The 12,252-nt window shown below is 42.1% G+C and overlaps 1 protein-coding gene across 3 annotated transcripts in view; it reads left to right on the top strand.

The window, feature by feature from the left end:
- Positions 1–12,252, top strand: part of LOC135507210 (carboxypeptidase Z-like) — an 88,258-nt gene that overhangs the window by 7,819 nt on the left and 68,187 nt on the right. For 2 of the 3 annotated variants that reach the window (XM_064926799.1, XM_064926801.1), the window contains exons 2-6: positions 38–70; positions 6,824–6,878; positions 7,220–7,403; positions 8,318–8,465; positions 11,217–11,358. In XM_064926799.1, the coding sequence (XP_064782871.1) occupies positions 38–70; positions 6,824–6,878; positions 7,220–7,403; positions 8,318–8,465; positions 11,217–11,358 (562 nt within the window). The remainder of the gene's footprint in view (positions 1–37; positions 71–6,823; positions 6,879–7,219; positions 7,404–8,317; positions 8,466–11,216; positions 11,359–12,252) is intronic. The other variant, XM_064926800.1, reaches the window with a different exon arrangement.

A 12,252-nucleotide genomic window follows, 5' to 3' on the forward strand; every position in this document is an offset into this window, starting at 1 on the left:
CACATACTTCTATTGTGATGTGTTTTGTGTTTTGCAGGAAGATGCAACAACGGTCCAGATGAAGAAAAACGTAAGTTGTTTCACTGAACCTATTTTATTCTTATAAGACAATAAATTCAACGTAAATATGAATTGTAAAATATATCTTAGGTATGATCGTCCATGTCAACCGTATAGCAGTGCACTGGATCTTAGTGTTTATAGTGTACATACCACACTAGATCTTAGTGTTTATAGTGTACATACCACACTGGATCTTAGTGTTTATAGTGTACATACCACACTGGATCTTAGTGTTTATAGTGTACATACCACACTGGATCTTAGTGTTTATAGTGTACATACCACACTGGATCTTAGTGTTTATAGTGTACATACCACACTGGATCTTACAGTGTTTATAGTGTACATACCACACTGGATCTTAGTGTTTATAGTGTACATACCACACTGGATCTTACAGTGTTTATAGTGTACATACCACACTGGATCTTACAGTTTTTATAGTGTACATACCACACTGGATCTTAGTGTTTATGGTGTACATACCACACTGGATCTGACAGTGTTTATAGTGTACATATCACACTGGATCTGACAGTGTTTATAGTGTACATACCACACTGGATCTGACAGTGTTTATAGTGTACATACCACACTGGATCTTAGTGTTTATAGTGTACATACCACACTGGATCTTACAGTTTTTATAGTGTACATACCACACTGGATCTTAGTGTTTATAGTGTACATACCACACTGGATCTTACAGTGTTTATAGTGTACATACCACACTGGATCTTAGTGTTTATAGTGTACATACCACACTGGATCTTAGTGTTTATAGTGTACATACCACACTGGATCTTAGTGTTTATAGTGTACATACCACACTGGATCTTAGTGTTTATAGTGTACATACCACACTGGATCTTACAGTGTTTATAGTGTACATACCACATGTGGATTTGTGTCAATACAGCTACAGTTGAAGTCGGTAGTTTCACATGCACTGTTGTGCTCAACATATATCTTCATTATTAAAAAGCCACAGGGCCAAACCAATGTGCAAAATATAAAGTACTCAGGAAATAGTAGGAGATATTCCTGTCAGGAAAACAATGTAAGGCAAAGGGGATCCCGTCATATATACAGTTGGAGTCGGAAGTTTACATACACTGAGGTTGTAGCCTAGTGGTTCGAGCGTTGGACTAGTAACCGGAAGGTTGCGAGTTCAAACCCCCGAGCTGACAAGGTACAAATCTGTCGTTCTGCCCCTGAACAGGCAGTTAACCCACTGTTCCCAGGCCGTCATTGAAAATAAGAATGTGTTCTTAACTGACTTGCCTGGTTAAATAAAGGTAAAAGTTTTAAATTAAAATTACAACTCGTTTTTCAACCACTCCACACATTTCTTGTTAACTAACTATAGTCTTGGTAAGTCGGTTAGGATACCTACTTTGTGCATGACACAAGTCATTTTTCCAACAATTGTTTACAGACAGTCTGTTTCACTTATAATTCAATGTATCACAATTTCAGTGGGTCAGACATTTACATACACTAAGTTGACTGAGCCTTTAAACAGAACATTTCAGAAAATTATGTCATGGCTTTAGAAGCTTCTGATAGGCTAATTGCCATACTTTGAGTCAATTGGAGGTGTACCTGTGGATGTATTTCAAGGCCTACCTTCAAACTCAGTGCCTCTTTGCTTGAAATCAAGGGAAAATCAAAATAAATCAGCCAAGTCCTCAGAAATACAATTGCAGACCTCCGCAAGTCTGGTTCATCCTTGGGAGCAATTTCCAAATGCCTGAAGGTACCACGTTCATCTGTATAAACAATAGTACGCAAGTATAAACACCATGGGACCACGCAACCGTCATACTGCTCAGGAAGGAGACGCATTCTGTCTCCTAGAGATGAACGTACTTTGGTGTGAAAAGTGCAAATCAATCCCAGAACAACAGCAAAGGACCTTGTGAAGATGCTGGAGGAAACAGGTAAAAAAGTATCTATATCCACAGTAAAACGAGTCCTATATCGACATAACCTGAAAGGCCGCTCAGCAAGGAAGAAGCCACTGCTCCAAAACCGCCATAAACAAGCCAGACTTCGGTTTGCAACTGCACATGGGGACAAAGATCATACCTTTTGGAGAAATGTCCTCTGGTCTGATGAAACAAAAATATAACTGTTTGGCCATAATGTCCATCGTTATGTTTGGAGGAAAAATGGGCAGGCTTGTAAGCTGAAGGAAACCATCCCCACCGTGAAGCATGGGGGTGGCAACATCATGTTGTGGGGGTGCTATGCGCCAGGAGAGACTGGTGCACTTCACCAAATAGATGGTATCATGAGAAGTAAAATTATGTGGATATATTGATCTAACATCTCGAGACATCAGTTGAAGCTTGGTCGCAAGTGGGTCCTCCAAATGGACAATGACAACAAGCATACTTCCAAAGTTGTGGCAAAATGGCTTAAGGACGACAAAGTCAAGGTATTGGAGTGGCCATCACAAAGCCCTGACCTTAATCCTATAGAGGGTGTGTTGGCAGAACTGAAAAAGCGTGTGCGAGCAAGGAGTCCTACAAACCTGACTCAGTTACACCAGCTCTGTCAGGAGGATTGGGCCAAAATTCACCCAACTGTGGGAAGCTTGTGGAAGGCTACCCAAAACATTTGACCCAAGTTTTAAACAATTTAAAGGCAATGCTACCAAATACTAATTGAGTGTATGTAAACTTCTGACCCACTGGTAATGTGATGGAAGAAATAAAGCTGAAATAAATTATTCTCTCTACTATTATTCTGACATTTCACATTCTTAAAATAATGTGGTGATCCTAACTGACCTAAGACAGGGGGAATAGTGACTCTGATTAAATGCCAGGAATTGTGAAAACTGAGTGTAAAGGTATTTGGCTAAGGTGTATGTAAACTTCCGACTTCAACTGTATATGTCTGTATATTCTGATAATTGTCTGTATATTCTGTCTGTTGTCTGTATATTCTGATAATTGTCTGTCTGTATATTCTGTTTATTGTCAGTAGATTCTGTTTATTGTCAGTAGATTCTGTTTATTGTCAGTAGATTCTGTTTATTGTCTGTAGATTCTGTTTGTCTGAAGATTCTGTTTGTCTGTAGATTCTGTTTGTCTGTAGATTCTGTTTGTCTGTAGATTCTGTTTGTCTGAAGATTCTGTTTGTCTGTAGATTCTGTTTGTCTGTAGATTCTGTTTGTCTGAAGATTCTGTTTGTCTGTAGATTCTGCTTGTCTGTAGATTCTGTTTGTCTGAAGATTCTGTTTGTCTGTAGATTCTGTTTGTCTGTAGATTCTGTTTGTCTGTAGATTCTGTTTGTCTGAAGATTCTGTTTGTCTGAAGATTCTGTTTGTCTGTAGATTCTGTTTGTCTGTAGATTCTGTTTGTCTGTAGATTCTGTTTGTCTGTAGATTCTGTTTGTCTGTAGATTCTGTTTGTCTGAAGATTCTGTTTGTCTGTAGATTATGTTTATTGCCTGTGTATTCTGTTGATTGCCTGTGTACTCAGCTTGTTGTCTGTATATTATTTTAATTGGCTGTCTGTATATTCTGTTTATTGTCTGTGTATTCTGTTTATTGTCTCTATATTCTGTTTATCGTCTATATATTCTGTGTGTTGTTTTTTGGCAGTGACCTTTAACAGGTTCAAATTCCTTTACATGCAAATGTAGCAGGATGGAACAAGCCTGTACATAGATGCCTGTACATAGATGCCTGTACATAGATGCCTGTACAGAGATGCCTGTACAGAGATGCCTGTACAGAGATGCCTGTACAGAGATGCCTGTACATAGATGCCTGTACAGAGATGCCTGTACAGAGATGCCTGCACAGAGATGTCTGTACATAGATGTCTGTACATAGATGCCTGTACATAGATGTCTGTGTGCATCCCAAATGGCAGACTGTTCACTATATAGTGCACTACTTCTGCCCAGGGGCCATGGGGAGTAGGATCCCAAATGGCAGACTGTTCACTATATAGTGCACTGCTTCTGCCCAGGGGCCATAGGGACTAGGATCCCAAATGGCAGACTCTTCACTATATAGTGCACAGCTTCTGCCCCGGGGCCATAGGGACTAGGATCCCAAATGGCAGACTGTTCACTATATAGTGCACTACTTCTGCCCAGGGGCCATAGGGACTAGGATCCCAAATGGCAGACTGTTCACTATATAGTGCACAGCTTCTGCCCCGGGGCCATAGGGACTAGGATCCCAAATGGCAGACTGTTCACTATATAGTGCACTACTTCTGCCCAGGGGCCATAGGGACTAGGATCCCAAATGGCAGACTGTTCACTATATAGTGCACTACTTCTGCCCCGGGGCCATAGGGACTAGGATCCCAAATGGCAGACTGTTCACTATATAGTGCACAGCTTCTGCCCCGGGGCCATAGGGACTAGGATCCCAAATGGCAGACTGTTCACTATATAGTGCACTACTTCTGCCCCGGGGCCATAGGGAGTAGGATGCCGTTTGGAACACCTCCGTGGTCTCAGAGAGGGCAGGAACATTAGTTCGGACCCTGTAGGGGGATGTTCTGTACTGTCATCTGTCTGTCTGGGAAGGTGTAAAATACAGCTATATAGATATCACTTCAAGACATAACAAAGATATCTATTGTTGATTAAAAAAACAACAACTTTGTAACGTTCAGAGAACATTAATTAAAAACATACATTCTAGGCAGAGTTGCAAATAAAAAGCCATATCTCAGACTGGCCAATAAAAATAAAACATTAAGATGGGCAAAAGAACGCAGACACTGGACAGAGGAACTCTGCCTAGAAGGCCAGCATCCCGGAGTCTCCTCTTCACTGTTGACGTTGAGACTGGACAGAGGAACTCTGCCTAGAAGGCCAGCATCCCGGAGTCGCCTCTCACTGTTGACGTTGAGACTGGACAGAGGAACTCTGCCTAGAAGGCCAGCATCCCAGAGTCTCCTCTTCACTGTTGACGTTGAGACTGGACAGAGGAACTCTGCCTAGAAGGCCAGCATCCCAGAGTCTCCTCTTCACTGTTGACGTTGAGACTGGACAGAGGAACTCTGTCTAGAAGGCCAGCATCCTGGAGTCTCCTATTCACTGTTGATGTTGAGACTGGACAGAGGAACTCTGTCTAGAAGGCCAGCATCCCAGAGACGCCTCTTCACTGTTGACGTTGAGACTGGACAGAGGAACTCTGCCTAGAAGGCCAGCATCCCAGAGTCGCCTCTTCACTGTTGACGTTGAAACGGGTGTTTTGCATGTTTAATGAAGCTGCCAGTTGAGGACCTGTGAGGTGTCTGCTTCTCAAACTAGACACTAATGTATTTGTCCTCTTGCTCAGTTGTGCACCGGGCCTCCCACTCCTCTCTCTATTCTGTTTAGAACCAGTTTGCGATTTTCTGTGAAGGGAGTAGTACACAGCGTTGTAAGATCTTGAGTTTCTTGGCAATTTCCCGCATGGAATAGCCTTAATTTCTCAGAACAAGAATAGACCGACGAGTTTCAGAAGAAAGTTCTTTGTTTCTGGCCATTTTGAGCCTGTAATCGAACCCACTAATGCTGATGCTCCAGATACCCAATGAGTTTAAAGAAGGCTAGTTTTATTGCTTCTTTAATCAGGACAACAGTTTTCAGCTGTGCTAACATAATTTTTTTCTAAAGGTTTTCTAATGATCAATCAGCCTTTTAAAATGAACCTCCCTGCAACGTTCCCAGGACCTTCCTGCAACCTAAAAATGTACGTTCCAAGAACAGGCAAAACTTTCCATTTTAAATGTCAGGAAACTTATGTCTTCGTTCCCAGAACGAATGAGAAACCAAAAACATACTTTCCCACAACTTCCAAGGATCCAAATGTGCTGCAAGCTGGGTAAAGTCCCTTAAGTCTTGAGTAAGTCCTATATCATAGTAACATCAACAAAGTAGACAATAAAGTGTGACCAGGCTCAGTTGTCAAACGTCCAACAATGCAGATAGAAATGCCATGACTACAGCCGACATGACTCCTTGTTCGACATGTCAGAGAGGCATGTTTGTTCTACATAACATATTTCTATCTGAATGTTCCACAGCAGCAGTGTGTTCAGAGATTAACCTGGGTTACTCCTCTTACTCCTAACCCTCCTCCTTCCTCACTCCACAGCAGCAGTGTGTTCAGAGATTAACCTGGGTTACTCCTCTTACTCCTAACCCTCCTCCTTCCTCACTCCACAGCAGCAGTGTGTTCAGAGATTAACCTGGGTTACTCCTCTTACTCCTAACCCTCCTCCTTCCTCACTCCACAGCAGCCGTGTGTTCAGAGATTAACCTGGGTTACTCCTCTTACTCCTAACCCTCCTCCTTCCTCACTCCACAGCAGCAGTGTGTTCAGAGATTAACCTGGGTTACTCCTCTTACTCCTAACCCTCCTCCTTCCTCACTCCACAGCAGCAGTGTGTTCAGAGATTAACCTGGGTTACTCCTCTTACTCCTAACCCTCCTCCTTCCTCACTCCACAGCAGCCGTGTGTTCAGAGATTAACCTGGGTTACTCCTCTTACTCCTAACCCTCCTCCTTCCTCACTCCACAGCAGCAGTGTGTTCAGAGATTAACCTGGGTTACTCCTCTTACTCCTAACCCTCCTCCTTCCTCACTCCACAGCAGCAGTGTGTTCAGAGATTAACCTGGGTTACTCCTCTTACTCCTAACCCTCCTCCTTCCTCACTCCACAGCAGCCGTGTGTTCAGAGATTAACCTGGGTTACTCCTCTTACTCCTAACCCTCCTCCTTCCTCACTCCACAGCAGCAGTGTGTTCAGAGATTAACCTGGGTTACTGCAACGACCTGGACTACTCCAGGTGAGTCTTCAGGTTACCCTCCCTTACTATAGACAGAAATGTGCATCCCAAATGCCACACTATTTAGTGCAGTACTTTTGACCAGGGCCCATAGGGGGTTCCCTCCCTTACCCTAGGGTGAAGATATTTCCCACATGGAAATGGAAGAGAAGAACTTTGTTTGAGAAAAAACATTACCAATATGTTCTCATTTACCTGACCGATTGATTCACTGACTCATCGACAGACCGATTCACAGACTGACTGACTAACTAATTGATTGATTGATTTACCTACTGACTAACTGTTCAACAGACTGATCGTCAGATTGACCAATCAACCAATTGATCCTCTCTCCCCAGGACCATCTTCCCTAACATCCTGGGTCAACAGTCTCGTCACGAGGTGGAGTCTGGACCTGAGTACCTCCTCCTCTCTGTGATCCACGGTCTCCTCAATGGGGAGTGTTCCCCCGACATCCGTCTGCTGGGGTGCTCCGTACTCGCCCCGCGCTGCCAAGAACTACCCAGCCCCGCACCCGTCAAGGTGTGTCCCAGCTAGCACGTTTAGTTCCAGCCCAGCACCCGTCAAGGTGTGTCCCAGCTAGCACGTTTAGTTCCAGCCCAGCACCCGTCAAGGTGTGTCCCAGCTAGCACGTTTAGTTCCAGCCCAGCACCAGTCAAGGTGTGTCCCAGCTAGCACATTTAGTTCCATCCCCACAACAGTCAAGATGTGTCCCAGCTAGCACATTTAGTTCCATCCCCACAACAGTCAAGATGTGTCCCAGCTAGCACATTTAGTTCCAGCCCAGCACCAATCAAGGTGTGTCTCAGTTATCACATTTAGTTCCAGCCCCACAACAGTCAAGGTGTGTTCCAGTTAGCACATTTAGTTCCAGCCCCACAACAGTCAAGGTGTGTTCCAGTTAGCACATTTAGTTCCAGTCCAGCACCCATCAAGGTGTGTTCCAGTTAGCACATTTAGTTCCAGCCCCACAACAGTCAAGGTGTGTTCCAGTTAGCACATTTAGTTCCAGCCCCACAACAGTCAAGGTGTGTTCCAGTTAGCACATTTAGTTCCAGCCCCACAACAGTCAAGGTGTGTTCCAGTTAGCACATTTAGTTCCAGCCCCACAACAGTTAAGGTGTGTTCCAGTTAGCACATTTAGTTCCAGCCCCACAACAGTTAAGGTGTATGTGCTGGAGGGGTTGGATACATGATGGGTGTCCATCTCATATGGATTAATACAGTATTCTTCTTCTCCTCATATTCCAACTTCTTCTTCTTCCCCCTTCTTCTTCTTCTTCTTCTTCTTCTTCTTCTTCTTCCCCCTTCTTCTTCTTCTTCTTCTTCTTCTTCTTCCCCCTTCTTCTTCTTCTTCTTCTTCTTCTTCTTCTTCTTCCCTCTTCTTCTTCCCCTTCTTCTCCCTTCTTCAACTTCTTGCCCTTCTTCTTCTAAAGTCATGCCGCAGTGCATGTGAGGCAGTGAGGAAGGGGTGTGGCCACGCGTTCGAGGGCATCGACATGGCGTGGCCTTACTTCCTAGACTGTGACCGATTCTTCGCCGGGGAACAGGAAGGCTGTCACGACCCGTTGGCCCCGTTAAGAGGTAGCCCTCCCGGAATTGTACATGTTAAAAATAACTTGTTGAATATACATTAAGTACACAATAAGAGTTTTTACTGTACTGTAACACAAATTACATTTTTAAAAGCACTGAGCTACGTTAGTGTCCCACCTGTCCAATATCCGTTGAAATTGTTGAGCGCGAAATTCAAAATACAAAATTCGTAATATTAAACATTCATGAAAATACAATTGTCTTACATCGTTTAAAAGCTTAACCTCTTGTTTATCCAGCCGCTTTGTCAGATTTCAAAAAGGCGTTACGGCGAAAGCATACTATGCGATTATTATCTGAGGACAGCCGGCTCGCATACGGGTCGTGACGCCAGGACAGCAGAGTCAATCACCACCTTCCGGAGACACCTGAAACCCCACCTCTTTAAGGAATACCTAGGATAGGATAAAGTAATCCTTCTCACCCCCCCTTAAATGATTTAGATGCACTATTGTAAAGTGGCTGTTCCACTGGATGTCATAAGGTGAATTCACCAATTTGTAAGTCGCTCTGGATAAGAGCGTCTGCCAAATGACTTAAATGTAAATGTAAATGCATACAAAAGCATTACCAACATTTTCCAAACAAGCAAAGGCATCACGAAAGTCAGAAATAGCGATAAAACAAATCACTTACCTTTGAAGATCTTCCTCTGTTTGCAATCACACGGGTCCCAGCTACATAACAAATGGTCCTTTTGTTCGATAAAGTCCTTTCTAATATCCAAAAAAATGTCAGTTTAGTTGGCGCGCTTGACTCAGTAATCCACCAGTTACCCTCATTCAAAATGCATACAAATTAACCCAAAATTTCGTCCAAACAGGTCAAACAACGTTTCTAATAAATCCTCAGGTACCCTAATATGTAAATAAATGATACAATTTAAGACGGAGAATAGTATGTTCATCACCGGAGATAAATAACAAAATGCTTTCCCTCACCGACGCGCGCCACAACTCCACAGCCAAAATGGGAGCCAACTCAAAAAACTACAAATTCTAGCTCATTTTTCAAAAAACACGCCTGAATCTCTTTCTAAAAACTGTTGACATCTACTGGAAGCCCTAGGAACTGCAATCTGGGAGGTATTCCATTGTTTTCCCCATAGACAGCCATTTTAAATGATGTCATCATCCCCCCAAAATAAATTCCAGATGGATTCTCCTCGGGTTTTCGCCTTTAACAGTTTCTGAAACTTTAGAGTGTTTTCTATCCAATACCACCAATTATATCCATATCCTAGCTTCTGGGCCTGAGTAACAGGCAGTTTACTTTGGGTACCTCATTCATCCAAACTTCCGAATACTGCCCACTAAAATACTGCCCCCTGGAATACTGCCCCCGAGAATACTGCCCCCGAGAATACTGCCCCCGAGAATACTGCCCCCTAGAATACTGCCCCTAGAATACTGCCCCCTAGAATACTGCCCCCTAGAATACTGGCCCCTAGCCCAAGGAAGTTTTAACACGTTGAACATGCATTCTACCCTGTCTTACAAAATAAGAGTTTGTAATGTACTGTTACACAAATAGAATTTTAACATGTTAAACACGCATTCTACCCTGTCTTACAAAATAAGAGTTTTTAATGTACTGTTACACAAATATAATTTTAACATGTTAAACACGCATTCTACCCTGTCTTACAAAATAAGAGTTTTTACTGTACAGTAACACAAATAGAATTTTAACACGTCAAACATACATTCTACCTTGTCTTAGCATTCACAAATACCTGAAAAGCTAGTTAGGACGGAGTGCATTTTTAGTTCCTAAATACATTACAAATGTATTTGAAAGAGCTTACCATGTAATTTAACATGACAATCTCAATGTGTGTCCGCCCCCCCCCCTTTTTTTTGCCTAAAACATCCCCAAATCTAACTGCTTGTAACTCAGGCCTGAAACAAGGATATGCATGTTCTTGGTATCATTTGAAAGGAAACACTTTCAAGTTTATGGAAATGTGAAAGGAATGTCATTCAATACAACACAGTAGATCTGGTAAAAGACAATACAAAGAAAAAAACAACAATTTTTTTGTACCATCATCTTTGAATTGCAAGAGAAAGGCCATAATGTATTATTCCAGCCCGGCTGCAATTTAGATTTTGGCCACGAGATGGCATTAGTGTATGTGCAAAGTTTAGACTGATCCAATGAATGTATTATTTTTTTTATTTTACCTTTATTTAACCAGGCAAGTCAGTTAAGAACAAATTCTTATTTTCAATGACGGCCTGGGGACAGTGGGTTAACTGCCTGTTCAGGGGCAGAATGACAGATTTGTACCTTGTCAGCTTGGGGGTTTGAACTCGCAACCTTCCGGTTACTAGTCCAACGCTCTAACCACTAGGATATCCTGCCACCCTGAAAATTGCATTTCTGTTCAAAATGTATCAAGACTGCCCAAATGTGCCTAATTTGTTTATTAATAAAAACTTTTCATTATCAAAATTGTGCACTCTCTTCAAACAATAGCATGGTATTATTTCACTGTATTAGCTCATGTAAATTGGACAGTGCAGTAAGCTTAAATTCTTGTTAATCTTTCTGCCAATATCAGATGTCTATGTCCTGGGAAATGTTCTTAGTTATTTACAACCTCATGCTAGTCGCATTAGTCTACGTTAGCTCAACCGTCCCGTGGATGGAACACAAGTTTTAAAATGTGTTTCAGAAAACCAATTATGATCAATTCAGCTAATCCCCCCCCCCCCTCCTCCTTTGCCCTCTCAGCCAGACAGGAAGTGGTTTTCTCCAACCTGTCTCCAGACGAACCCTCCACCATCATTCAGTTCACGTACCACTCCAACGCCCAGATGTACAGCGTTCTGAAGAGGACTGCGGCCAAGTGCTCTCACATCTCCCGCACCTACAGGTACTGGCTGTTGTCTGCTGCTGTTTACTTGGACAGGAAATACAACCTCAGGGATGAATAAACTACTGATCTGTGTATCTGTGTACCTATATATCTACAGTACCGATCTGTGTATCTATATATCTACAGTACTGATCTGTGTATCTATATATCTACAGTACGGATCTGTGTATCTATATATCTACAGTACGGATCTGTGTATCTATATATCTACAGTACGGATCTGTGTATCTATATATCTACAGTACGGATCTGTGTATCTATATATCTACAGTACAGATCTGTGTATCTATATATCTACAGTACGGATCTGTGTATCTATATATCTACAGTACGGATCTGTGTATCTATATATCTACAGTACGGATCTGTGTATCTATATATCTACAGTACGGATCTGTGTATCTATATATCTACAGTACTGATCTGTGTATCTATATATCTACAGTACCGATCTGTGTATCAATATATCTACAGTACGGATCTGTGTATCTATATATCTACAGTACGGATCTGTGTTTCTATATATCTACAGTACTGATCTGTGTATCTATATATCTACAGTACTGATCTGTGTATCTATATATCTACAGTACTGATCTGTGTATCTATATATCTACAGTACGGATCTGTGTATCTATATATCTACAGTACGGATCTGTGTTTCTATATATCTACAGTACCGATCTGTGTATCTATATATCTACAGTACGGATCTGTGTATCTATATATCTACAGTACCGATCTGTGTATCTATATATCTACAGTACGGATCTGTGTATCTATATATCTACAGTACTGATCTGTGTATCTATATATCTACAGTACGGATCTGTGTATCAATATATCTACAGTACGGATCTGTGTATCTATATATCTACAGTACTGATCTGT

This window comes from Oncorhynchus masou, chromosome 20, assembly GCF_036934945.1.
Source record: "Oncorhynchus masou masou isolate Uvic2021 chromosome 20, UVic_Omas_1.1, whole genome shotgun sequence".
NCBI lineage: Eukaryota > Metazoa > Chordata > Actinopteri > Salmoniformes > Salmonidae > Oncorhynchus > Oncorhynchus masou.